At 58.7% G+C, this 26,612-nt stretch overlaps 1 protein-coding gene across 17 annotated transcripts in view; it reads right to left on the reverse strand.

The window, feature by feature from the left end:
- MYO18A (myosin XVIIIA) overlaps nucleotides 1–26,612 on the reverse strand; it is a 97,818-nt gene that overhangs the window by 31,801 nt on the left and 39,405 nt on the right. For 4 of the 17 annotated variants that reach the window (XR_007131826.1, XM_047757836.1, XM_047757835.1 and 1 more), the window contains 20 exons: nucleotides 17,277–17,312; nucleotides 14,943–15,030; nucleotides 14,630–14,736; nucleotides 14,360–14,536; nucleotides 13,831–14,044; nucleotides 13,434–13,576; nucleotides 12,784–12,884; nucleotides 11,889–11,952; nucleotides 11,562–11,706; nucleotides 11,215–11,235; nucleotides 9,998–10,009; nucleotides 9,153–9,329; nucleotides 8,857–8,947; nucleotides 8,424–8,616; nucleotides 7,535–7,621; nucleotides 4,573–4,714; nucleotides 4,286–4,445; nucleotides 3,868–4,054; nucleotides 3,308–3,551; nucleotides 122–231 (listed from right to left, as the gene is read on the reverse strand). Coding sequence is in view for 16 of the 17 variants with exons in the window: in XM_047757836.1 (XP_047613792.1) it covers nucleotides 122–231; nucleotides 3,308–3,551; nucleotides 3,868–4,054; nucleotides 4,286–4,445; nucleotides 4,573–4,714; nucleotides 7,535–7,621; nucleotides 8,424–8,616; nucleotides 8,857–8,947; nucleotides 9,153–9,329; nucleotides 9,998–10,009; nucleotides 11,215–11,235; nucleotides 11,562–11,706; nucleotides 11,889–11,952; nucleotides 12,784–12,884; nucleotides 13,434–13,576; nucleotides 13,831–14,044; nucleotides 14,360–14,536; nucleotides 14,630–14,736; nucleotides 14,943–15,030; nucleotides 17,277–17,312 (2,499 nt within the window). In the remaining variant the exon portion in view is untranslated. Of the gene's footprint in view, nucleotides 1–121; nucleotides 232–3,307; nucleotides 3,552–3,867; nucleotides 4,055–4,285; nucleotides 4,446–4,572; nucleotides 4,715–7,534; nucleotides 7,622–8,423; nucleotides 8,617–8,856; nucleotides 8,948–9,152; nucleotides 9,330–9,997; nucleotides 10,010–11,214; nucleotides 11,236–11,561; nucleotides 11,707–11,888; nucleotides 11,953–12,783; nucleotides 12,885–13,433; nucleotides 13,577–13,830; nucleotides 14,045–14,359; nucleotides 14,537–14,629; nucleotides 14,737–14,942; nucleotides 15,031–17,276; nucleotides 17,313–18,527; nucleotides 18,606–20,660; nucleotides 21,342–23,619; nucleotides 23,680–26,026; nucleotides 26,153–26,612 lie in introns of all 17 variants that reach the window. The other 13 variants (XM_047757839.1, XM_047757837.1, XM_047757828.1 and 10 more) reach the window with 8 other exon arrangements.

Genomic DNA, 26,612 nt, shown 5'->3' on the forward strand with positions numbered 1-26,612 from the left:
CACCTGAGCGCAGGCCAGCCCGGCTCTCTCTAGGGGAGGAAGGGCAGCTGCCCCTCCCTCCAGGGGAGGGGTCTGAGCAAAGGAAGGAGGGGCTGCTGGGGCCGCAGGGGCCCGGACTTACCCGCCTCTCATCCACCACGATGTAGTTGCGCCCATGTTTCTTGGTCAGGTGTGGGGCCAGGACGTCGAAGCGGCGGCGGAACTCGGCAAACACCATGTGGTCAGGATAACCTAGGCAGAGAGCAGCCCAGAGCCGGGCGCATCAGCCTAGGCTGCTCCCAGCGCACCCCAAGAGCCCCGGTGGAGTCAGCTGAAAGGGCAGAGACTGCTGGGGGAGAGGGGCCTGTGGTTGAGGCCAGCTCAGGAAAGGAAAGAGGAGAGGAAGGCGACGGACAAGAGGTGGGAGGACGACTAGGCTGCCCCATGGTGAGACTGCAGGGTCTGAAAAGGGAACAGGTCCTTTTCAAAGGAAGCAACTTCCTTGTCAGTGAGGGTGCAGAGGGGGTGGGCTGACCGCCTAGAAGGAATGCTATGGAGATAAAACCCTGGATGACCCCTAAGAGGCTTTCTAGCCTCCACGTCTATGACACTGGGACAACCTGGAGAAAGATGGCTTGAGGACTTAATGAGGAAAAAAAAAAAAGGGCAGCAGAGAGTAGCTGAGAGGAAAAGCACATGGGCTTCGGGTTAGAATCCTGCCCTGGCTCTTGGTATCACATGACCTTGGACCAGTCACTCAACCTCCATGAGCCTTGGTTTCCTCATTTTTATTTTATTTCTTTTTTGTTGTTTTTTAGGGCCGCATCCATGGCATATGGAAATTCCCAGGCTAGAGGTTGAATCAGAGCTGCAGCTGCCAGCCTACGCCACAGCCACAGCAATGCCAGATCTGGGCCGAGTCTGCAACCTACACCACAGCTCATGAAAACACCGGATCCTTAACCCACTGAGACCTCATGGATACTAGCTGGGTTCATTACTACTGAGCCACAATGGGAACTCCAGTTTCCTCATCTTTAAATGGGGGCCCTGGAGTTCCCTTTGTGGCTCATTGGTTAACGAACCTGACTGGATCCATGAGGATGCGGGTTTGATCCCTGGCCTCGCTCAGTGGGTTAAGGATCCGGGGTTGCTGTGGGCTGTGGTGTAGGTCACAGATGCGGCTCAGATCCCACATTGTTGTGGCTGTGGTGTAGGCCAGCAGTTGTAGCTCCAAATGGACTCCTAGCCTGGGAACTTCCATAAGCTGCGGGTGGGGCCCTAAAATAGCAATCAATCAATCAATCAATGAATGGAGGCCCCACCACTTACCCTGCAGGGTAGTCAGGTAGTCAGGTGGCTTACATGGGCAAGTATGCAGAAAACAGAGCTTGGCTCACTGGGTGGGTGTCAGGAAAATGCTCCCTTCCTTTCCTCAGTCCTCTGAGGCAGGGTAGTCAGTAAGGGCTCCCCTCCTGCCCCGTCCTCACCCTGGGCCCTAGGCCAGGTGACCAAAAAGCCTTGTAGATCATCTTTCCCTAGAATGTTACTTCCCTTTTTTTTTTTTTTTTTGGCGGTCTTTTTTGTCTTTTTAGGGCAGCACCCGCAGCATATGGAGGTTCCCAGGCTAGGGGTCTAATAGGAGCTGTTGTGAGTGGCCTGCACCACAGCCACAGCAATGTGAGATCTGAGCTGCATCTGCAACCTACACCACAGCTCACGGCAATGCCGGATCCTTAGCCCACTGAGCGAGGCCAAGGATTAAACCTGAGTCCTCGTGGATCCCAGTCAGATTCATTTCCACTGAGCCACGACAGGAACTTCTAGAGTGTTACGTCTAACAGAGATCCCCAACTATCTGGGCTTGAGGTTGGGGCAAGGGTGAGACCGCTTCTGACTCGGAGCAGGGTCAGGATGGTGGCCAGTAAGAGGTCACCCTAGGACGCTGGAGCCCACGGCAGAGGATCAAGCGACCCACTCCTACAGAATCACAGAATTTCAAATCAAAAAAGGTCTCAGGTTAGATATAACTCCTCTTCCAGACACGGAAACTGAGGTCTGGGAGGTGGAATGACTGGCTTGCTCAAGGTCACAAAGCCTGCAGCTGGAGGCAGACCTGGACTCCAAACCCGGGCTCCTGCCAGCCAGTTGGGGACTCGCTCCACTATAGCAGCCTAGCAGCTCTGGGAAACCCTCCAACTGGGAGATGAGGCTGATGTATGTGCCTGATAATTGAAACAGGAGGCGGGGGCCGCTGAGGGGCCAAGACAAAGTGAGCTATTGATTGTATCTGAATTGCAATTAAATTGATGGGCCGGGATAGCAGGTCCGGACGCCTGGCATCTTAATTAATCATCAGTGCCATCGATGGTGGCTGGGGGCTGGGTGAGGGGAGGGGGGCCTGCCGCTGCTGGCCTCATCGATCTGCTTGTTTGAGTAAAGCACATTGATTTTGGTTCAGAGCGGTAACAATCTGGTTTTGAAATAATAAACACCAACTCCATATCAAGACGTGGGGACAGATCGATGATTTATTTAGAGTAGGGCAGGGAGCCCATCTCCTGGCTTTGGCTGCTAAGGAAAAGTGACAGTGACCCTGCGAATGCCTCAGGGGGACCTGGCTGTGGGTGGGTGGGACCCTGCCTGCTCTTCAAGCTAAGGGGAAAAGGGCAGAATGCTGGCAACACATAAATTCTCAGGCGAATGAAATCCCACTTGGAAGCTGGTCTGCTTGGGTCAAATCCTGCTCTGCCGCTCCTGAGCTGTGTGACCTTGGGCAAGCTACTTAACCTCTCTGAGCCTCAGTCATCTCATCTGGGGATGATACTAGTACCTACTAGTATCTCATGAGGTTGTTGTGAAGATTAAGTGAGTTATTCTGTGTGACGGGTTCAGAAGAGAGCCTGCTATGCCGTAAACGCTCTAAGGATGTTAATTACTCTCATTATTACCACTTCCATCTCCTCCTTCAAATGGGGCCATGAAAAGGGTCTGTCTGACCATTCTTGGGAATTTTAAGTACTTCAGAAAGATTTAGTGCCTCCTTCCTCACGGGAGTGGTGGGGGAAGGGGGGGGAGGGGGGGCTGAGGGAACAGGCTTGTGGGAGGGGAGGAAGAGGACTGGAATGCAGAAGGAAAAAGACGGTCAGCAGGCAAAAGAAAAAGAGAACAGAGCAGACTGGGCAGGAGATGCAAGGAGAGTCCCCCAGAGGAGGCAGCAGTGGAGAAGAGCGATCAGGGCCAGTTGGAGACAGGAGGGGAGCTGCACCCCTCTGGCCCTAGGGCCCTGCTGGGAGGGAGGGACAGGGTTGAGAGGGAAGGGCCCCACCTTGGCGGTACATGCGCATGGCATCAAGCAGGCGGGAGCCTCGAAGCTGGGTGCGGAGCAGGGGCACGTCCAGTGGCAGGAGCCCGGCATCGCAGTGCTCGCCCGGGGGCAGGTCCAGCTCGCTGCTGCTGCTGACTCTGCGGGAGGAGGCGGAACGGGGCTCCCCGGCCCAGCCTTCCGCCACAGGCAGGAAACAGTGCACAAAGTGCAGCTTTGACTTCTTGATGGTGTCGATGAGGGCGTCCTGCCAAAGGAGAAGGGATGGCCCTGAGTGGGCTCTGACAGCCCAAGCCAGGAGACCAGGGATGGGCACCAGCATCTCTACTCTGGGCAGGGTGGCAGGTGTGTCCCATCCCTGACCAAGATATGCTAGGCCTGGACACCTCAGCCCATCTAAGACCTGGGTGCCCCTCACCAGCAGCAGCAGCACTGGAAAGGGACCCCACCAGCAGCAATCAAGGCGAGTGGCATGCTGAGTGGGCACCTGTGACGCAGGTGTGCCCAGAAAGCCCCAGCCACCTGGCAGCAGTCGGGAAGTACCCTGGGACTGGCATACTCACCACTTGCAGCTTAATCTGGATGCACAGGGACTTCTTCTTGACAGCCGCCACGCCCGTGGTGAAGGTCTTCCGCATGCTGGTGGCCCGGCGCAGCGCCAGCTGCGAGCCGCCCTCCAGGCCCGCGATGGAGCCCGAGAGCACTGTGGCGCTGCCCGCTCGGCCCAGAAACAGGTTGCTGATGATTTTTCTGCCAGAGGAGGGGAGGCAAAGGAGGGAAAGAAGTCACATTCATGGAGCAGAAGAGATGGTTCCTTCTCCCAGCTCCTAGGGCCCACCCCTGACCCCCGCCAGCACCATGGCCAGAGGCCTGGGATCCCCGGGCTGAGGCTGCACGGCCCACACCCGGCAGAGACACTGTAGAGGAATCGTCAAACTAAGAAGTGGAAACGGGGGTGGATAGAGTGAGTGGTATTCTTACTTCTGGGAGTCCTGCAGGAGCCGGGGGGCGTTCTGGGTGGCCGGGTTCTGCTTGGTGTAGCTCAGCCAGCCAGCTGCGTTGTACTCCACCCAGTTGGTGCCGTGGCTGTGGCCCAGGAGAAAATGGTGTGGTTTGCTGCTGCGCAGGAGGGGGCTCTGGCCTGAGGGTGGGGGAAGCCAGGTTCGGATCATCAGGGCACGGCCCCCCCAAACCCATGGATTCAGTGAGCCCTACCCCTGGGGCACAGCCAACTGGACCCATATAGGTGGCCCAGAGGTGGCACCTACCTTTTTTGTCACCTTCCCGGGGGCCGTAGTAGGAGAAAAGGCGTTCCAGGAGGGCATCCTCAGTGGCCCCAGGCACCAGCGCCTCTTCTTCCAATAACCACAGCAGGCCCCTCGCCTCGTCTGTGCGGGCCAGGGAGCGGACCTGGGAGGAGGACAGAAAGCCCACATTGTCACATGGAGCTGTGGCAAGGGGGCCAAGACCCCAGGCCCAGCCACACACTCTAAACTTGCTACACAGACACACAGACACATAGAGACACACACACACACACACACACACACGCCCACCCCTGCAGCTCCTACCTCTCGGGCTGACTGCTGTGGAGCAGGTAGGTGGCAAGGAGAAAGGGGGCCAGAAAGAAGGCAGAGAGCCATGGCACAGTATGATTCCTAGGGCCTGTGACCCAAGTCCCCAAAGACGGAAGCTTTCTTTTTTTTGTTGTTTTACCTTTTTTTTTTTTAGGGTCATACCCATAGCATGTGGAAGTTCCCAGGCTAGGGATTGAATTGGAGCTGCAGCTGCCAGCCTACACCACAGCCACAGCAACGCCAGATGTGAGCCCTGTCTGCAACCTATACCACAGCTCACGGCAACGCCGGATCCTTAACCCACCGAGTGAGGCCAAGGATTGAACCCGGTGACGGTCAGGTTCATCACTGCTGAGCCACAATGGGGACTCCCCAACTTTTTTTTTAAAAAAATTATTTATTCATTTTTATGGCTGCACTGGAAGTACATGGAGTTCCTTGGCTAGGGACTGAATCCAGACCACAGCTGTCACTTAACACCCATAACTGCAGCAACGCTGGATCCTTTAACCCATCACACTGGGCCAGAAGTTGAATCCATGCTTCTGAAGGGACCTGAGCTGTTATAGTTGGATTCTTCTTTTTTTTTTGGTCTTTTTTTAGGGCCACATCCATGGCATACAGAAATTCCTGGGCTAGGGGTTACATCGGAGCTGCAGCTGCCAGCCTACACCACAGCCACAGCAATGCCAGATCTGAGCCACATCTGCGACCTATACCACAGCTCATGGCAACGCCAGATCCTTAACCTACTGAGCAAAGCCAGGGATCAAATCCACATTATCGTGGATACGAGTCAGGTTCTTAACCTGCTGAGCTACAATGGGAACTCCTGCAGTCAGATTCTTAACCCATTGCACAAGAGCGGGAACTCCCAGAAGGCTTTTTCTTAACCCATGCCCATGTGCAGAGGCTCTCCACCACCCTCATCCCCTCAGAGATCAGGGTACTTGGGTGAGCCCCGTGTTGCCCTTACTCTCTGGGCATCACCTCCCAGACGGATTGAATAAGATCTGCAAGGTCCTGAGCACAGGGCACTGCTCAGGAGAAGCTGTCAGTGAGTGACAGCCGTGGAGTTAACCCTGGTCCCCCAGAGCGGGCACTGCAGGCAGGGTCACTGCAAGGTCATAAACTCAAGTGCCAAAAGCCTAAGACAGGTGACTTGATGGATGTGGCAGCCAAAATGGGTGAAGCTGGGGTGACTGGGGGGCAGGTATCCCCATCCAAAGGGAACAGTCACCACTCAGCAGCAGCCAACAGGTGTCCAGGAAGACACTGGCCTAGTGTTAGGAAGTCCTCCAATTTTTGGAGAGAAGGTGAAAATACTGAATTGTGATTTCTAATTCCTCACACAGACCAAACAACCTAGGCCCGTGCTCCCCTCTGGTCTGAAGACGCCTTTTCCACGGAATTCCAAGTTCTTCCCTGGACAAGTAGGATGAGATGTTCCCCGCCCCCCACGGTGGCCTGGCCGTTAGGGACTGGGGACAAGAGGAGTGAAAGAAGTGCCCTCTTCCCTCTTTGACCCCAGCTGCCCGAAGGATTCTGTGTGCCGGCCGGGAGGGAGCAGAATGCAGCCAAGGACCGCTAGGCAATCAAGGCCCCAGAGCAGCTGGAGCTGCGTGGCACGAATGAGCAAGAAGCCACTGGACAGGGAGCAGCAGGTGGGTGCAGAGGGGCCCATCCTCAAGGTGAAGCCAAGGCCCACTAGCCAGGGGAGAGCAAAGGAGGGAAGGGATGGCCTGGCCCCCATCCAAATGCACTCTGGCCCCACTGCTGCTCCTAAGCCACTGGGCTGACCTGCCCACGCTCCTGGGAAGGGCAAAGGTTCTCGAGGGAGCCCACAGTGGGTGCCCAGGTGACAGGAAGAAAAGCCAGCTTCCCTGGGGAGATGGGGAACTTTGGCACTTTAAACACTTGTCCCAGGGGAACACTCGCTCTCCCCAGGGCCCCGCCCTGTGCCAGGCCTGGGTGGAGGGAGAGAGGGAGATCAGCAACCTGGCAAAAATGCCAGTCCTCCAGTAAAGCACATTAGGCAACTTCCCTAATTGAAAACAATCGCCAAGTGCCAAATGCTCATCAGGCCAGCCAGTCCCCAGGCAGCAAGGTGCCCAAAACACTTGCCCAAAGGGCGACAACGCCTGTCCCCAGGTTGAGGGGAGAGGGCTCGCTCCCACAAAGCCCCTCAGTGGGCATCTCACATCCACATCCTGTTTCCCTGCTTGGGTGGAAGCCACCTCCTCGCCTGCTCTGCTAGGCTGTGCCAGTCCTCTATCTGGGGACAATGGGAGGGGATGACTGCGTCCTCGGGGTCCAGCCAGGCCCTCGCCACTGAGGAAGCAGTACCAGGCCTCCTGGCAGACACACTTGAGCTGGGACAGGACCTGGGCCAGGTGGTAAGAAAGGCTCAGACACCTGGGGGCGGGGGTCCCCCTGGCACCAGGGCAGAAGGAAGCACCACCTTCCTGGTCAGAGCGGCTGAGAGGCTGGGGCAGGGCGCATGGCTCTAAAGTGCTTGGTGCCTAGGCCTGACGGCTGGGCCCCCAGCTCACAGCAGCACCCCCTGCAGCAGCTCACACGCAGAGGGCTCTGATGAGGGAGAGGAATGAGAAGGGCGAGAAAAGGCCAGCTAGGCCCTCCCTGGCACTCTTACCAGGGACTGATGGCAGGCTTGGTCCACTGCGGCTACAGAGTCGTCCGTGGCTGGCTCCAAATCATCAAACGCCACCTCGATGTTCTCCTAGGAAGGAAGGGGGCAGTAGTGAGCATGGGGCTGGGCGAGGGGCGCAGGCCTAGGAGCAGGCCAGGAGGGGACACTGGGGTTAGCAAGTCGAGTCCCATCTGAACAGGAGCTCTGCTCCGGCAGCCTGACTGACACATGCTCACCACCTCCCAAGGCGTCGGCCGCACTGCGGCTCCAGACAGCAGGAATTCTCCTAACTGCCCTCCAGTGAGCCAGGGCCACGGGCCTATTCTGTTCCTCACATCCGCTGATCAGGCTTCGCGGGTAAAGCCCACTCGCGATTCCACGTGCTCATCCTTGAAACACTTGAAGACAACTAACATTTTCTTCCTGAATCTTCCCTCAACCAAGCTAAATATCCTCCCCCGCTCGTTCAGCTCATGTCTACCCAAGGTACGGTTTCCAGGTCTCATCTGGGACACCCTTTTATGGGGCCGGGAGCTAAATAATCAGTCACCATCCCACCAGATCAGGAGAAAGGGAAGGCCAGGCCCGATACATGTGGAGGCAGGAACTGCACAGTGGCAGTTCCTGGAGCCTAGGTGGGTGCCTTGAAGGTGGGCAAAGGGGCTCCCAGGGACCCCGGGTGCATCTTCGGCTTCTTGGGGAACAAACTTTCCACAAAGAAAAAATGTAGCCTGCGCAGGAAAAGCTTCCTGCTCCAGAGAGCACAGGGGGACAGGAATGTTGGAGAGTGACGAGCTGGGAAGGGAGCAGCCAGTGGGGAAGGGGGTGCTCTCCCCAAGGCCAGAAGGTGATCCTGGGGGTATCAGGTGGCAAAGTCAAGGTCAAGTGCTACCTCTTTGTATCTTTCCAACTCCTGCACAAAGGTGCGCTCATGGAAGAGCCTCTGCAGCCGGTCCTGGGCATAGTTGTGGCACAGCTCCTCAAAGGAGGCCCCGCGGGCTGACCCACCCTGCTCAGGGTTCTGGAAGCCGGGAGTGTCCACGATCATCATAGAGCAGAGCGAGTGCTGGCTAGACTTGAGCGCCCTTCACAGGGAGAGCCAGGGTCAGAGCCGCCCAGGGCAGTGCCCCTGGTGCCCAGGCAGCCCTCCCGCCCTAAGCCGGGTCCCCATCCCCGCAGGGGTACCCAGGACCCCCCAGGAGGTTGGGTCTCTCCTGCCTGCAGGGACAGTGAGCCCTCTGCTGGTGGGGGAAGGCTGTGCCTCGGCAAGCACACAAGCACAGAGGCAGGAGGACAAGAGCTCTTGGGCTCTGCCTGGCACCCACCTGTTCACCAGGGAAATGAGAAGCGTGAAGAGCTCGCTGTAGAGGCCAGACGCCATGCCCTCCAAGCACTCCAGTGCGCTGAGTTTGGGGCCTGTGGGGCAACAGGGGCAGCTCTATCTCCTGGTCCCTGGGACTCCCCACCTAGGAGTGCTCTCAACCACCCAGGCCCAGGTGGTACAGGGCCCTGCGGCTGGGCCTCTCCCTCCAACAAGCATCTATCCAGCCACAAGTCTGCCCACCCAGAGATGGCAACGAGCCCTGGAAGAGGCCTCCAATCAGCCCAGGGGCCTGGGTACCTGTGCTGTCCCCCAGGCTGCTCTCCTCAGGGCCCTGGCGGAAGGAGGTGGAGCGCTGCAGGGTGCTGGCCTGGTGCTGGTGCTTGAAGATGGCCGAGGAGAGCTCTTCCAGGCTGCAGCCCAGCAGGTACGCAGCCTTCTGGGCCCACTCATGACGGGCAAACTGCCTACGCCCAGCTAGGGGGTAGAAAGAGAGATCTGGAATCTTGGGGCTGGCTCCTTAGGCCGTTTGAGGACCACTGTGCCCCCTGGGGCCCTCGCTCCCACAGGACTAGGGAGCAGGCATCTTCCAGAGGGAAAAACGAGCCCTAATGACACCAGCAGGGCTTCAGGCAAAACAGGGACAGCCAGCAGCTGCCCCCGCTTGGAGAGTGACGAGCTGGGAAGGGAGCAGCCAGTGGGGAAGGGGGTGTGTCCCCTTCCTGTGTCCCTTTGGGGGTAGAGAGAACAAGCAGGTCCTAAAAGAGGCGGTAACTCCACTCTGCTGCCACCAGAGGGCTCCCACTTAGCTGTGAAAACCCCTTTAGAGGACTGGGCTCCAGGTGCCAAGGTGGAAGGACAGTCAGAGGATGAGCCAGTCCACCTATGAGGAGCGTGAGAACTGCCTGTGCCGGGGAGGGGGTTATCCAGAGAGTACAAGTGCCTCCTTCTTCCAGGAAGGCGTTGGGACCCTCCCTTGTGCCCGCAGGCATCTGTGGGGACACCGCAAACATCCACGGTGGCCTGACAGTGGGGAGGGAAAAAGCCACAGGGGAGAGGGAACGGCCCACGCGGGTGGCCGCGCCTCAGCCGACTCGTGTCTAATCTGCGCGATTAGGGAAAGCTAACAAGAAACGAGGTTTTACCTTCGGCGGCTTCTGTAAGGCAAAGGACCAGCATGCAGCATGCAAAGAAAAACAGCGTGTTAGCAAACAGTCATCAGCTGAGCCCGCCGGGCCCAGGGGAAGGGACTGTGGGGGGCAGGGGTTTGTGAAGAGGAACAGGAGAGAAAACACAACCCCATTCAGACTCAGCAATACAAACACACACACACACTCATGGCCTCAAAGGAGCATGTTTATGGATGTAAATCACACTGACACACACAGAGAGACCCGCTAAGACTTCCTAACACACACACACACACACACATACACACACCCCTAGAAAATACTGGTCACTCTGAGGGGGTAACAAGACTCAACAAGATCCATGTGCTGACACACCCAGAGCGCTCTCTCCACCTGCAGTCGGCGCTGAGTAGGGTTATAGGAAAGCTGGACCATCACCTTCTCAGAGTAAAACAACTTCCTCAGACACAGCTACCTGGCCCCCCTCCTACACAGCCTGGAGACAACGCCTTTAACTCACAGCCTTCTTCCTCTTTGGCAGGGATGCCACCTGCTGGGATGATAAGGAGGCTAACACCCCCCATGCACCCCCTCTCTCGTGTTTCCTCACTCTGGCTGCACAGCCTGGGGCCCTTCGCATCCCAAAGGAAGATGAAGCCAGCGCCCGAGGGGCTGTTGGGAGGTAGTCCCCCTTTCCTTTAACTGGAGGAGAAAGGGGTGAAGAGGCCCTCAGAGGACTGGCCCATCAATGTAAAAATCCCAGAGGAAGGCAAAGGAGCTCTTCCAAGCCAGCCCGAGCTCTAGCCATTCACAAGACCCCGAGCACACATGCTGAAGCCGCAGCCCATTCGAAACCATGGTGCCTGCTGCCCCCTAGTGGCCTCCACCCTGACATGCAAGAGGAAGACACACCTACTACCAAGCCAAGGGAAGATTCCAAGGAAAACTGGCCCTGGGAAACCCCAGGAAGCAACGTGCCTCCACCCTACCTATGCCCCATGGAGGGCATCCTGAGAGGTTCCAGGATCTGGTTGCAAAACAGGTAGAAGCAACTATTCCTGGGACTCTGAAAAGCCCCACTGCCCGCAGGCACACTCTCCACCCTCAACCTTGGGGCTTCTCCCAGGCCAGTGTCCTCTGCGACGACAGAACAAGCCCAGCCCCCAGAGAGACAAGCGCCAAGATGGAGCAAGGTGGCCCCTACACCCTAGGACAGGGTCAAGGTCAGTTACCCGCTTGCTCCTCGGGGGCCTCTGTCAGGAAGGGAACAAGAAGGAGAGTTATTCCGGGGGGACCGCTCTGAGTCAGGGCCCTTCTCTTTCCCCTCAGCCTCCAAGCCCCTGAGCCCCCTGCTCTTCACAGCGCTCTGGGTCACCACCACCTCAGTCCAGGCCTCTGTCCAGCACTGGCCGTGACAGGAGCCTCCTGCTGTGATGAGGGGGACTGGGAAGAGGCAGGAGCAAAAGAGGGGTGTCTGAGAACATGAGTCTGTTCTCGGCAAGGACAAGCTGGGAGTGGCAGGGCCCCCACAAGCGCTCCCGGACGACCAGCCAGGCTGTTGGGACCTGTTGCAGGTTACCTTTGGTGGCGCCTGCAGCTCCCAGGTGGTAGATGGCAGCCAGGATGAGCCAGCAGGCTTTCTGTTCATCGGGGGAGATGCCCAGCACCCTCATGGCCGTCTGCAGCTTACTGAACTGCTGAGCCGCCTTCTGCTTCTCCTCAGGCTGCAGGGACAGATGGGTCTGAGGAGCTGTCCCTCCGTAGCGCCCATGCTGCTGGGCCCGCAGCGAGGCCAAGCCCAGGCACAGCCAGGCTCCTGCTCTTCCCATGGGGCACTCCAGGCCATGTGACGCTTCTCCTGCCCCCAGGCCCATGGCTGCCAACGCCATCCCCACGAGCCCCTCACCTTGGCCAGTGGCACGATCCCAAACACATTGTTCTCTGCCAAGTGGTTCAAGTGGAGCTCTGTCCTAGGGGTACAAACGAGGCATCAGCAAGGCCATTTCTCGACCAGGCAGAGACTCAGCTTCCAGACTCGGTTCTGTCTGCCCATCATCCCCTCCTGTCAGGCCAGCTGCCGCCGCCTGTCCTAGCCGACCTGGACACATGGTCAGAGCACTGGCCTCCCTAGGACAGGTCACTAGAGATGCCCTGGTGAGAGTGTCCAGCCAGACGCCTGGAAGGGAGCGGGGAATCTGCCTCAAGGTGAGTCCAGCCGGGACAGAGACCGTGCCCTGGGGTACAAGAAAAACTAGAGAAGATGACAGTGCCCTGGGCTGCTTTCCCAGCCTCATCATTTATCCTTTCTTCAGTGAACACGGTCGGCCATCCCAAAGGTCTAAAGGGAAGAGGCCGGCAGAGGAGCCAACATGGAGGCGGGGAGGCCAGCGTGGAGGGACCGGAAAGGCTTGGGCTTTGGGCTCCCGTGTGGGCTCCAGCGCCAGCTCAGCCCCACACTAGCTGTGTGGCTGCGGCCAAGACCCTGCCCTCCTGTATCTCAGTGTGCTTTCCCTCCAGATCTGGCTTCACGGGGAGCAGAGGTCCTCGTTAGGCCCTGGAAACACTGAAGGGTCAGCGGAGCCCCTCAGACAGCCAGACCCCCACACCTGGAGCCAGGGAACTCCTGCCAGGCGGGGCCTACAGCTCAGTCGCCACGCCACCCCAGGGCCTAGCTCGGAGCCTAAAATACAGCAGGCATGCAATAAGCAACTGGAAAGGGACGCAATCAAGCAGCAAGACCCAGGAGCCATTGGTGGGCTGGAGTCCAAAGACCCTCCCCTGTTCCCTCTGTCCCATCTTACCTGAGGGTGCCGTCCCCACAGGCCAGCAGGTAGTAGAAGATGTTGAATGTGGCCTCACCCGCTGGGCGCCGAGCCACACGCAGCTTCTCCAGAAGCATTGTCTGTGGCACAGTATGGAGGGGACGTGGGCAAGGAGGGCTGTGCCAGGTGGGCTTCTCCCGCCCACACCGGAGAGCCCCAAGCCCTCGGGAACAAGTGGCTGCATCTTATTCTCAAGGTGCTCAACCAGAGGCCAGATCACCTCACAGTCAAACCTGGGGCAGAAATCAGAGCCAGGGGAAGAACACAGGCCCTGCACCCATCCAGCCCCCAGGCACAGACTTCTTAGACAGTCGGATGCTTCTCAGTGAGATATTTCATTAGCATGGAAGGGAATCGGCGGCAGTCCTCCTGGCTGAGCCAGCCTGAGAGAAGCCCTGAGCAGGGGCCAGGGCCCCACCTAGGGTGCAGGCAACCCCAGGATGGGCATGAAGCTGAGCACCCAGGGCAGGAGGCACGGAGAAGGGGCACAGAACGTGGAGGTTCTGGACAGAGCGGGCCAGCTTGCTTTTGGTTGGGCAGAAACCCAGGAGAATGAGACCAGGGGAGAGTCTGATTCCAGGGCATGAAATGAGGCAGCCAGTCTCTTACGACCCCGAGTGTCCCTTCACCTGAATGGAGGCGGAGGCCACCTGGCCAGCCTGGTCAAAGTCCAGAGAGAGGATCTGGGAGAAGCGGGTGGCGTTGCCATTCATGATGGTGGGGCTGTTCCCAAAGGCTTCCAGGAGGGTGTACAGAGCCTGCCACTTGTCCACTGCAGAAGACAGGCCCAGGGACCATCAGGAAAGCCAGGGGCAGCTCATTCCAGAAGCCCAGGCAGAATGGGAGGCCCAGCCCACAGCTGCTCCCCCAGCACCCAAAGGCTCAGTTACTCAGACCAGAGCTGCTGGGGACACAGGGGTTCTGAAGACGTGGAGAGGCCAGGGAGAAAAACAGTTGGCACCTAGGTGGGGCCCCCAGCCCCACTCCCCTCTCCAGCCCACTCTGTTCCAGGGGCCCCTGCCTCACCAGAAAACACCTTGTTCCCGCTGGTGCCCGCGATGGTGGCCAAATACTGCACCAGATGCTGGCAGCTGGTGGTCTTGCCACTGCCACTACTGCCCAGGAGGATGATGGACTGGTCCTGACGGCTCATCAGCATCGCCCTGTACGCGGTCTGGGCCACGGCGTAGATGTGGGGGGCCATGTCCTCCCGCCGACACCCCTTGAACATGTGCATCACCTTGGGCCGAAAGGGGGAGATGCTATCAGCTGGCCCCACTCGGACAGCCCTCGCCCCCAGGCCCACATCTTTCTGGGCTTTCTGCTCCAGGAGAGCCAGAGGCTTCTGAGGCTAAGGTCATGCGTGGAAATGTAGATACCGGCCACGGCCTGGCCTCTGTGAGAGGTCGGAGGAGGGCCTTCTGTCCCTGCCCCCTTGAAATGACTCCTCTTCCCAAGGCTCCTGTGAGCGGGCACAGGAGCCCCGTGGGATGCCAAGGGGGAGGGGCGGGGTTGGGGTGGGCGGGGCTGTGAGGCAGTTGAGGGGGGCCCGCACCTTCTCGGAGTACACAGCCGGGGCCCCCCGGGGGCTGAGGACGAGCAGGCTGGGGCCGGCGTAGGTGTGCAGCAGGCTGGCGCCATAGCGCTGGCGCAGCGTGTGCAGGACGCTGGACTCGTTGAGGTACACCAGCGAGGCCAGATCTTCTAGACGGTCGCAGGGGGGAGCATTAGCCTGTGTGACGGGACAGGGGCAGGCAGTGAAGAAGCAGATCCGGTCTGCTCTGCTGGGGGACAGCCTGCCCAGCCCGGCCCCGCTCCTGCGAACCTTCTCCACGTCCTCCTCGTCCACGTCCAGGATGGTTCCATCGTGGTCTAGCTTCACGCGCACCTTCCCCTCGGGCAAGCTGAGCTCCTCAGATTTGAGCTGACTGGCTGCAGAGCAGGGGCAGAGACAGACATGGGCCTGGGAAGCCCGGACGGCCCTCTTTGGGCCTGTTATGGTCCTGCCTTCTCTCCACTGTTAGCAATAGCCTCTCATCGCTCACCACCCGGCCCGCACCAGCCCCAAAGGCCCAGCCACCGCCCAGCCCGGAAACCAGAGGCCCAGGCATCTGCCCCCTGGGCCCCCCCAGACTCACCCAGCGAGAAGCCGTCCTTATGGACCAGCCACACCTTCTCCGTCTCACACCAGGCCTCCTCCGCGGTGATCTGCTCTTCTGTCTTCACCTATCGGGGGAGGGGAGGAATAAAGAGTCACACCGCTCTGGGGAAAGCAGACAAGGACAGCAGGAGAGAGGAAACACGTGAAGGGAAGGGCGTCTAGATGAGCCACTGGGCGAGGGGGACAGGTGGGTGGCAGATACAGAACAGGAGACACCGGAGTGGTCAGAGGAAGAAGGTGGGGAAGCCAGGAGGTGGTGCTGCTGCTGAGGAGCCCTGAGGACAAGGACACTAGAGTCCATGCCAGCCCTGAGGGTGTGGAGAGACAGGGGTACGTGGACTATGTGCCAAGGAGAGAGCAGATCCCAGGAGCACAAATTGGCAGCTGCCCTCTTGCCCTCTCCCTGTGATGTCTGTAAGCCCTGGGCCACAGCTGCTGCGACCTTACATGCTCAGCTTCTCCCATCGTCCCCCTGATAGGCCTCCTTCTTAGACCCAGGAAAGGGCATTTTCTCAAGATCCAAGTGTCTACCGAGTGCAAAATGATGGGTAGGTCCTGAGTCTTAGCCTCGGCCTTGGCCTTCCCGTCCAGAGGGTGCTCTACTGGCAGGGGCAGTGCCCAGAGGCATGTGCCAGCCTCTCTGCTCCTCCTCAGAAGGTGCACATGTGGACATGCTAAGGCCACATGAGGGCATGAAGCAGCATGGCCAGGGACATGGGGGGGGAGGGCAGCACTGCTCTGTCAAATACAGGAAGAGACTTATATGCCACACGGATGGGCATGGGAATGGGTATAAAGGGGCTGAGAGCCCCTGGAGGCCCAGGGGGTCACCAATCAGAAAGAAGCATCCACAGGCACCGTCAAGGCGGGAGCTGCCAGGCCTGGCACCCCCTAAGAAGACTGAGCTGGGTAGAAACAGTGCCTAGGGGAGCTGGGCAAATAGGAGAGGGGCCCATAGCCCATCAGGCTCCTTTTGTCACATGGACAAAAGGGGAGCAGGGTCATCCAGTGGCCTCTGGAGGGGGATGGTCACCCCCTACGGTATGAGCAGCCCTCAAGTTAGCCCTAACCCCCAACTCTCTGGGGGTCCCCAGCTGTGACGTACAACTAGTCTCCTAGAGTCCCCCACCCTCATGAGACCTGCGCCAAGGCGCAGACACTGCTCTGCAATACAGACTCCCCTGGATGAGGGATGAGCGAGGACAAGAAAAACAACAGCAAGTGTGTTCTTTGCTACATTTCTTGGAGCTGAAAGAAAAAGATCTGGTTTCCACTCCCAGGTTGGATTCCAGTTTCAGATAACTCCCTCTCCCCTGCTGACGGCCCTTCTCAGCTATAGAATCAGAAGACTGGGTTACACAGCGGTCTCCAGACTCTCCGAGTCGTCACGGTCCAGTGAAATTCTCCTTCAAACAGAAGGATCACTATGGGGCTGTCAATATTTTAATTTAAATGAAGACAACCACCTAAAGGCTAATTCTTTATTTTTAAAAATGTAACTTTATAAAACGAAAAAAGAATTTTTTTTTTCAAATTTTGAGACAGGTTAAAACCTTTGTCTCGAAAGGGTGTGTTCTACAGGTCAGGTGTTTGGAGACTGATGAACAAGGTGACATCAAAAGATCGTGCCCTGGAGTTCCTGTCGTAGCGCAGTGGTTAACGAATCCGACTAGGAACCATGAGGTTGCGGGTTCGGTCCCTGCCCTTGCTCAGTGGGTTAATGATCTGGCGTTGCCATGAGCTGTGGTGTAGGTTGCAGACATGGCTCGGATCCTGTGTTGCTGTGGCTCTGGAGTAGGCTGGCAGCTACAGCTCCCCATTCGACCCCTAGCCTGGGAACCTCCATATGCCGCGAGAGCGGCCCAAAGAAATAGCAAAAAGACAAAAAAAAAAAAAAAAAAGATTGTGCCCTGTAACGAACTCCTTTAGAGCCACCTGAAGACAGGTCCCCACACTGGCCAGCAGGTGGAGACAGAAGACGGGCATCTTCAGGTTTGAGTGGGGAGGGGTGGCGATGGGGGTTGGTAGGGATTTAGCCTTTTCTCTACCCAGAGAGGGCAGAATTGAAACCTCTGGCCAGGCCCGTGGGCTTCACTCCTCCAGGGCCTGACACAGAGCAGCCCCACGTCAAGTTCCAGGCGTTGCCTCCCCCAGGGGGGCCCCCAGACACCGGGTAGGAGCCAGAAGGAGAATGGGGCCTTACACTCCAGCATGAGGCCCGAGCACAGACGCCAGCCCAGGTACAGGCCAGGGGTGGTGGGTGGTCACCGGAGGAAGCGGAGGGCTCCTGAGAGGGGCAGGAGTACCCTACCTGGCTGTGGGCGGGAGAGGCGGCCTCAGGGTCCAGCTATCAGCAGCAAGCAAAGAGAGAGAGAGAGAAGAAGAGGGATGAGGACAAGCAGACCGTGGGCATGTCCCCTTCAGCAAGCCCCGGCCAAGTGGAGGTGAGAGGGGCGCAGTGCCAGGAGGGGGCGGGGGCGGGGGTTGGGGGCTGGCCTGGGCAGGCACGGTGCACCCAGTCAAGGGGAGGCCAGAGCCGAAAGGAAGGGCCCTGCTTGGTGGAGGGACACTCGTTACCATCAGACTCTCGGAGGAGATGTTCGGCTAAATCACTGCTTGGGGCAGGGGTGTGTCTCCGCCTCTGGCCAGTCTCCCCTGGCTGGCCAGCCAGTCCCTTCTGAATCAGCCTCCTCTTCTGTGCTGCCAGGCCAGGCCACCTCCCCACACCCAGGACCTGGGACTCCTGTGAGCCTCTGGCCTTATGTCCAGGGCATTTCCCAGCCTGGCTCTCCTGTAGCCACCAGACCCCAGCCCAGGCTGTCCCTGACCTCCTAACCCACATCCAAGGGTACCACTCCCCATGCCCAGGGCGGCCCTTCAGAGATCTCACCCTTGCATACCTCGTCAAACCAGACCCCCACCAGCTCCAAGTCTAAGACCCCTTCCTCAGACTCCCGCTGCCCCCGCCCCCTGCCCCACTTGCTCCCGGCAGCACCCCACCCCACGGCAAGCAGAGGCATCCCCTCCTCCAGGTCCACCCGCCAAATGCCCGAGAACCAAGGGACTGTGGGCAAACCCTGTGGCCAGCCTTGACCTCCCTGTCTTTGGTTACTTAAAGGCATTGCTGGAGAGGAAGGGGAGCCAGCCAGGCCTTGGACCTTGCCTGTTAGCAATGGGCAAGGACTTAACAGGCCTTACCAGGGTCTGGAGAACCAGGGCATCAAAAAAAGGGAGTGTCTTCTCCCTGCTTCGCACCCGCCAGACCCTGGCACCAAGATGTGTCCTCCAGGGTGAGAGACTGGGGCTAGATAACAGGGCTGGATCTCCAGCCAAGAGGGGTCCCTCCCACGGGTTCCCTGGAGGAACAGGCCTCACTGCGCTCAGACTCTCTGCTGTGCTCTCATTTCTTCAAGTAGGAAGCCCCTGTGAAGGTCCCCAGACCCCCAGGGAGCCACCCTTCCATTGTCAGGTGCTCCTACACACACAGACACACAGTCCGGCCGACAGCCCCAGCCAAGCGGAGAGCAGGGCTTGGGGAACCACACGTGAGAGGTGGCATTACAGGAGCTGTGAAGATCCTCTCAAGCCGCCGGTGGGCCTCCTCTGCGGGGGTCAGCCGGACCTCTGGGGCAGCTCCTGCCTAAGGGTCAAACCACTATTAGTCCAAGCCTAGGGAATGGTGGAGGGAGAGCACGCAAAGCTTCTAGCTCAGGAAGCCGCTGGGACCTGGGGGTAAGTGGAATAGGTCAGGGAGGCAAGCAGGGCACCAATTTGGGTTCTTAAGCTACCAGATGCGGTACCCAGGAGTTCTAGGGCTACTTCTTCCCACCCTCTTAACCATTTCAGCACCATCATGGCCAGTTCTCCCACATATCCTCTGGCCCTGCCCTGGGCCCAGGTGACAGGTGGCTGAACTCCAGAACAGGGTTCATCTCAGCCCCAACTCCACCCTAGTGAGAGGTAAAGGGACAGGGAGCCAGAGGGAGGACAGCCAGCCCAGCAACAGGTACATGGATGCTCTCTGGCTTCTGCGAGATTCTTCTTAGGGGCCAGTGGGTTGCCTTACGCCCTACCTGTTGGGCCGAAATGCCCCTGCCAACTCCTGTGTGCCAGGAGATCACTTCCCTGACTCAGAGTGGGCCAGGAGGGGTGGGGAAGCTGCCGCCTGCTCCTTTCTAAGTTCTGCAAAGCCTGGGAAGAATGAGATGGGGGGCAAGGTGGAATCCTAGAGGGCAGCAGTCAGGACCTCTAGGGCCTGGGAGACAGGACGGGCCTTTGGGCGGCACTCTGCCCCCACCTCCCCCTGACTAGCTGGGAGCATGCAAGAGCACAGAGAAGCAGTGGTGAAACCCAATCCATCCTCCCAACCCCAGGAGGCTCCGGAAGGGACCACAAAATGGGAATGCTTGAAGAGAAATGTCCCCCAACCCAAGGACCAGCCAAGCAGGCATCACCCTCCAAGGGAAGGGGCTGGTCGCATCACCCTCAGCCTTCCTCTGTTCCTTTCAGCCTCCTGTCCCACCCAGAGGGCACTTTGGGGACAGAAGGGGCCCCAGGTCCCAAGGGGGGCCACTGTGCCTGTTGGCCACCCAGGCCTAGAGCTCCTCAGGAGTCCTGCTGCCGGAGGGGACATTTGGCCAGGCAAGAGGAAGCAGTGATGGCAGTGACGGTACCGGCATCACTATCAATGCTACCATGCTGACGGAGCACCCCCTATGCCAGGGCCCGGGCTGGGAGCATTCGATCCTGGTGTTCATCTTCACAGCCACCCTTCACAGCTGGCATTATCCCTTACCTGCAATTCCAAAATCCAAAAAGCCCTCCAAAACAAGAGATTTTTCTTAACTAGGTTGCTGGCAAAACCTGATTGTTTGTACTCTCCCTCCTGCAGTGTGAACATTCATCATTTTCTTGTGGAAATATGTGTTTGGTCACAGGTTGCTGCTCATTATGTATACTGTATACAGTCTTAAATACACAAATTACTAATCTCTAAAATACTTCTGGGCCCAAGGACTTCAGAGGAGAGACTGTAGACCTGTGTGACTCCCACTCGACACACAGAGGCGCTGAGAGGCTGAGGTCCCATCAGAGTGAGGGGCTGGGGATGGGACGTGAACAGGGGCACCCTGACCTCAGAAATTCTTTCTTTCTTTTTTTTTTTTTTTTTTTTTTGTCTTTTAGGGGCCACACCCATGGCATATGGAGGATCCCAGGCTAGGGGCTGAATTGAAGCTGTAGCCGTCGGCCTACACCACAGCCACAGCAACGTGGGATCAGGTCACCACTGTTACCTACACCACAGCTCATGGCAATGCTAGATTCTTAACCCACTGAGCGAGGCTAGGGATCGAACCCACGTCCTCATGGATGTTAGTCAGGTTTGTTAACCGCCGAGCCATGACAGGAACTCCCAGAAATTCTCTCTATCCTCGAACTAATCTGCTAAGACTCTGATCCTCAATTTGGGAGTCAGGGCCTCAAGCTCATCCCGTGTAGCTGGGGACCAGGCCCCGACCCCCACGCAAGAGTGTGGAAGAACCACACGCAGCAGCTGGCAGGTCCCCAGGGCCCTGGCGGTCGGTGGAGGAAAGCCATGCAGCCCTGCCCTTGGCACACGCCGGCCCAGCTTCGCAGGCATGCGGGGCTTGCTGGGAGCCCTGGGGAGCGGGAGCTTAGTGACACACTCAGGTACCTCCTGCTCCACACCAGGGGCCGGTGACTTGCTGGGCTGCAATCCAGTGAGTCCCGCCAGCTCTTCTGGCGGGGCCAGGGAACACGGCTTCCCTGGGGCTCCAGGCTTGGCTGGGGAGCCTGGCTTCTCTGAGGAGTCCACCAGCTCTGGGGAGACTGCTTTCCCTGGGGAGCCTGGCTCCTGGCTGGAGGGCTTCTCTCCCTTCCCGGGAGACTGCCTGCCACGCGGCTTGTGGTCCTTGCTGCGGCCGCGGGACATGAGGCTCCGCAGGCCCACGGAGAGCTCATCCTTGGCTGCCTCCTTCTTCGCTTCGGGCTTAGGCGGAGCAGGGGGAGCAGGAGGGGGAGGCGGCCTAGGACCAGAGGCTGCCTTTTCTCCCCTCTTGCCTCGAGCCGGCTGCTCGGGGGATCGGAGCCCTCTGCCCGGAGGCTCCTTGGCGATCCCAGGCTCCTCGCCAGGCAGCACCTTGCTCACCACCTTCCTCATGGCATTGGCCACCCTCTTCCGGGACAGGCCCTGGGCCTCCTCGCCCAGGCCCTCCGCTGAGGCAGCCCCCGGGCCGTTCATGGTGAGTGCGGATGCAGGGCTCTTGGCTCTCTGGGGAGTCTGTGAGGGGACAGGGCTGGTGGGAGGCTGAGGACTCCTAGGGGGGCCCCCGCTGTTCTTTGAGCTGCCCTCTAGCTACAGTCACACAAATACAGAGAGACATTAGCATCAGCCCGTGTCCCTCCCGCCCCCGCCCCACACAGAGGAAGTCAGAGGTGTGACCCCCACACCTAGCTGGGGAACAGACCTTCCAGCCATCCGTCCAACAACACACAGCTCCAAGAGGCCTCCCCCGGAAGCACAGAGCTATGGGAGGCCAGCGCAGGGTGCCCAGAGACCCATGAGGTGCCCCAGAGTCCCTGACTTATATCAGGAAAGCAACCAAGCCCAGATCCAGGGACGCCCACTCCCTCACAGCCCAAACACAGCAGAGACGGAGCGTGGAGAGGTCCAACTCCAATTCCTACCATCAGTCCCGGGCCTGCCTCTGGGCCTTCCTGCCTTTGGGGTCCCTGGTCCTTCTCCCACCCGGTTTTCTGAGCAGTCAGACCCAGAGCCTGCTCATCCCAATGCCAACAATAGTTGGGATGAAATCCTTGGCCCCCAGGCGTGCCAAGCCCTCCCTCCCCACTCTTTTGGTCCTGACCACTGACTGCCCCTCACCCACACTCTCAAGAGCTGCAGAAACCCAGTGCTGGCCCAGGAAGCTTCCATCTCAGCCTGCTTTCTGCCAGTCTTCCTGCAGTTTCCCTGTGCAAACCTCTCGAAGCTGGAGGCCTCGCTCCTCCCAGCGTGTGCATGTGGAGTAACGGGAGGAAGAGGTGGCTGCTGCAGCACTCAAAGGGTTCAGCCCTCGAGCGACCATAGCTCCACTCTGCCTAGAGCTGGGGCCCTGGTTCAGCCAGCCTCTGGGCACCCAGGCGCCCACTAGAGAGGTTGGCACACTGCTTGGTGGGAAATACCTGTAGTCCCCAGGGGCTGCCACCAGGCAGGCCAGACTGGCTAATGGCAGGACAGTTTCCTACAAAGCCAGCCACACTATCTGGGGGAGCAAGGTCAACCTGGGGGCCACTAAAGAGCTGTGCTTGAATCCTTGTTCCCCTAAACAGTGACCTTGGTTCTAGGATGTACCTGGGTACTGAGCTGCATGAGGGGCTGGCTGCCATCTCTACTGAAATGCAGGAAGACGCTCAGAGACTAGACAGACTTCTCCAGCTGCCAGGTGGAGAGGTTGCCCCACGTCCTGAGCAGAATGGAGCCCAACACCTCCGCCCAGGCCTCGGCTGCAGGATGGCCTTGCTGCAGGGCTGGGGAGGGGAGGGCTTGAAGGGGCCTCTTCCTCAGCCTCCTGGGCCACAAGTGTTCAGTGGCGTGTCTGGGTCCCACTCCCCGCTCCGCCCTCTCTGGCTTCCCTGCCCCGCCCTCGAACCGAGGCGATGATGCCCACGACCCGGACGCGGATCACCTTCACCGCCGGCCCTGGCATGGAGCTTACTGCGTGCCAGGCAGTCTTATAAGCAATTCACACGTAATTTCCCCCCAAACCTGGCATGCTCCAAGGCCCCTCCCTCACAAATCTCAAACATAACCCTCTGAAACCACCCTGGCCTTGCAGGACTATTTACGCATGTAGATCCACAACCCCTGGCTAATGAAATCTCCCCCCAAGGAGGCAGGGGGATGGGCACCATCTGGGGTGAGGAAGCCTGGGTCTGTTTTGTGATCTAGCTTTGTTCCAGAACCCTGGGCACTCCTGTCCCCTGTGCCAACAGTAGCCTCCCCGACCTACACCTCTCCGGGCCTGACTATTCTGGAGTTCTCTCCCCTCTCTTGCCCTAAAAGTGTCTGACATAATGCAGGGTCTCTGTCCCAAGGTGGAGTGACTCGGTGTGGGCTGGTGGCACTGTGTGGCTGGAGCCTGTCTCCAGGTCACCCGCACCGAGCAGCTGACGGGGTCTTGGGAAGAGACAGCAGCAGCTGCAGCGAAATCCCTCCCTGCCCTTGTCTTATGCCACCGAGAGCAGGCCGAGGAGCCCCAACAGCTGAGCTCTTGTCTGGGGCTCCCTGTCTTCAGAGTCGGCCACCGAAGCCTCTCCAGCTCCAAAGAGTTCAGGAAACCAGAGCTACACATAGGAACTAAACAGGGGGTTAGGGAAGGGTCCCCTACACGCCTTGGCATTGCCATCTCCTTCACACACCTGAGTGGGCATCACACACGCTGCCCTTTCTGTCACTCTATGGCATTCCTCTTGCCACCCCCCACGGGAAGGGGCGCCCTGCTGGGCCTGCCTGCTCTGTGGAACTGCAGATGCTTGGGCTCATGAATACAATCCACCTAGACACACACACACACACACACACACACACACACACACACACACACACACACACACAGTGTCAAAGAAGCACTTACAGCCCCTTCCTCCTTGGCAGGAGGGCCAGGCTTCGGCAGAGCTTTGTCCTCCTCTTTAACCTGAGGGAGCAGACAAAGAAGTCACTGGCACGTCTGAGGTCAGGCCGGGGAGACCCAGCATGAAAAGCACAGAGAAAAACATCCAGGCAGAGAAGAGAGCTCCTGAGTGCTCAGGGCTGGGGCTACGGACGTGGGCAACGGATCGCTCGCTATCCTGGAGTCAAAATTGTCCAGTGACAACTTCAAGGATGAAGAGTCTCTGTATGGGGCTAAAGCCTGGTACCCTTTGCCCCCAGTGACAAGCCATGTCACCCACTGGGCTGTCTAAAGAGGTTCAACGTCATGACCTTGGTTACAGAGTGGACAGAAACGTCCAGCGAATTCAACTCAGGCTAAACTACAAGAGCATTCCCCGATCAGGCTAGGAGTGGGCTGAACAAGAGCCCCTGTCGTAGGGACTGAGGAGGGAATGACCCAGTGTGGGGGGCCTGCTGGGCCAGCAGAGCTCAGTGTCGGCTGAATGCGTGGCCCCCGCAAGCTGGCTCAGGCTTGCGTCTAGGTCCAGATGGGTTCCCTCCGCACAGAGCCTGCCCGGCCAGGCCACTGAGCTCTGGCTGGAGGCAGGAAGTGGGGAAGAGGCAGGGATTCAGGAAGCCAGATATGTTCCCAACCTCAGACCCACAAACCTCTACCAACCACGCAGCTGAGGGAGGCAAGCCCACGGTTCGGGGCGGGGTATAGAGGAAGGAAAGATGCCTGGGCTCTGCGATCTGAGCCCAGCCCGGGAGCTGGCTGGCCCGGGTCAGAGGCGGGGAGCAAGGTCAGGGGCAAATGGCAGATACCATAATGCCTCTGGAAAAAGGACAAACAATGCAGCCGCTCAGATGGGTTTTTCAGTTCAGAGCCTGGCTCAGAACAGACCCAGAGAGCCAGGCCTCAAGTCTGGGAGAGCCTTCTCCCCTGCACGCCCCTCCCCAGCATCTTTCCCTCCAAAAGCTGAGGCGGCACCAGCGGATTTCATTTCTCCTCTTTCCCAGTCACCCTGGGCTACAGGAAAAGGACAGGTCTGCTGCCAGCCCTGCCCCATCCTCGGCATGACTCCTTCCCAGCCCAGTGTGGGTAGGAGCCTAGGATGGAGTCCTTGATTCCTAATGGAAAAGACCCAGAATCATTTTAATTATCCACCTGGGGGGACGCTCCATTTGTAATCAGGGTCCGGGCTAAGTCTGAGCTCTAATTAGTGGTGCCTGGGGCACGGACCAGCATGACGGCTACTGCTGTTCTAAAGCTAATAGCCCAGAGAGCTATTTTCAATGGGCTCAAGCTTCAAAGTTAGTTCACACTGGCATGAACAGAGGGGAAATGGCCATTATTCATCAGAGTGGACTCCACTACTTTAGAAACTGGGATTGGAGCAGAGAAAAGGCAGGGAGGGGCTGGTAGAGAGGAAAGGAAAAGGCGTGGGAGAGGCCAGGTCTGAGCCTCCTGCCCCCACAAAAGCCCACCCCTCCCGTCGCCCATCACACCCCCGTGCATCAGCCCCCGGCACACAGGTTAGAGGGAGGGCAAGTGTTCACGCAGCACCCAGACACACGCATTACTGCACGCGGTGCTGTTAGCTCAGGCGCAGGGATGGCCCAGACTCCAAGTCCACTCCGTGTTCGTCACCCGCTCCAAATCTGTCCTCCTTCCAGTGGCTTGAGTGTGGGACTCCAAGGGTCTTACCCCTGTGGCGAGGCATTGGGGGAAGCACTGGCTGCCCCCTGAATTGGCTGGGACACCAGACCCAGCTCTGAGCTCAGCTCTGGATTTAGCCTGAGGCTGACTCCCCGAGCCCTCCCCCGCCCGAAGGGTTCTGTCTGCTGTAGGTCACTGCCCAGCTGGGGACTGTTCACAAGACAGAGGCACGTCCAGGTCTACAGCCTGAATCACCCTCCGGACCCAGGCAGCCAACTGGCCTGGCTCCCCACTCTTGGCTTCTCTCCTCCTACCCATCACAGCCCCCCAGACTCAGGCTGGTGGCGGGGGGGGGACCCAGTTCCAAGGCCTCAGAGCCAAAGCCATTCCCGGTGGCCCCTTCATAGCAGCTCACATTCCCAGGGGTGAGTCAGAGCAGCAGTGGGGCAGGGAGGGTGTGGAGGGGTTAACGTGGAGGGGCACTGGGGGACAAAAGGCAGCTCAGCTTACCAGAGGTGGAGCCCAGGGGAGGAGCGTGACTCAGCGCGGGAGCCCATCCAGGCAGAAGAGTCTGTTCAGGGACCCCGGCCACTCTCCCCAGCCCCCAAACGCACACATGCCCAACCCGCCGCTGCCTTCCAAAGCTCGTGTGCACACAAGCCCGTCTCCTGCCTGCACACACCATGCCAAGCACATAGGAAGGGCATAAAAATTCTGAAATACAACTTTCCTTTTGCTCCCAGAAGGCGAACTTCGATGAAAAGGCCATGATGCCGAAAGTAGCCAACACCCCGGATCAGAGAAGGAATGGGGGGCAGGTCTCTCAGGGACTCGGAGTCGTCCTAAAGGCCACGACCTGCCGGGACAAACACTGTAGGCAACGGGGGAGAGGTGGGATGGAGTGGAGGGGAAGGATGACAGAGCTCAAAAGGTCAGAGAAGGAGTAAGGAATAAAATACTGCGGGAAAGAGAAGGCAAGGTGGGTACAGAACAGAGACCTTCCCACCCTTGGAAGCGGTGTGCCCATGAGTAAGTCCCTTCACCTCTTGGGCCTTCCTCTGCAGCATCAGGGGATGGGCCACTCCAGATAAGGGCTAAAGTCCTTTCCAGGTCTGGCACCCGAGGGGTCTGTGTGGGGAGAAGCACTCAAGCCCTTAATTCAGTGAACCAAAGCGGCGGGCCTGACACCTGGCAGGGGATTAAGGAAGCTGCTCTAGGACTCCAGTAACTGCCTTTTACCTGCAACTCACCACCACCTGCCAAGGGCAAGCGGCCCAGATAACTGCACAGTGGCCCTGCCTGGGTGGGGGTGCGGT

Source organism: Phacochoerus africanus, chromosome 14 (assembly GCF_016906955.1).
Source record: "Phacochoerus africanus isolate WHEZ1 chromosome 14, ROS_Pafr_v1, whole genome shotgun sequence".
Classification (NCBI taxonomy): Eukaryota; Metazoa; Chordata; class Mammalia; order Artiodactyla; family Suidae; genus Phacochoerus; species Phacochoerus africanus.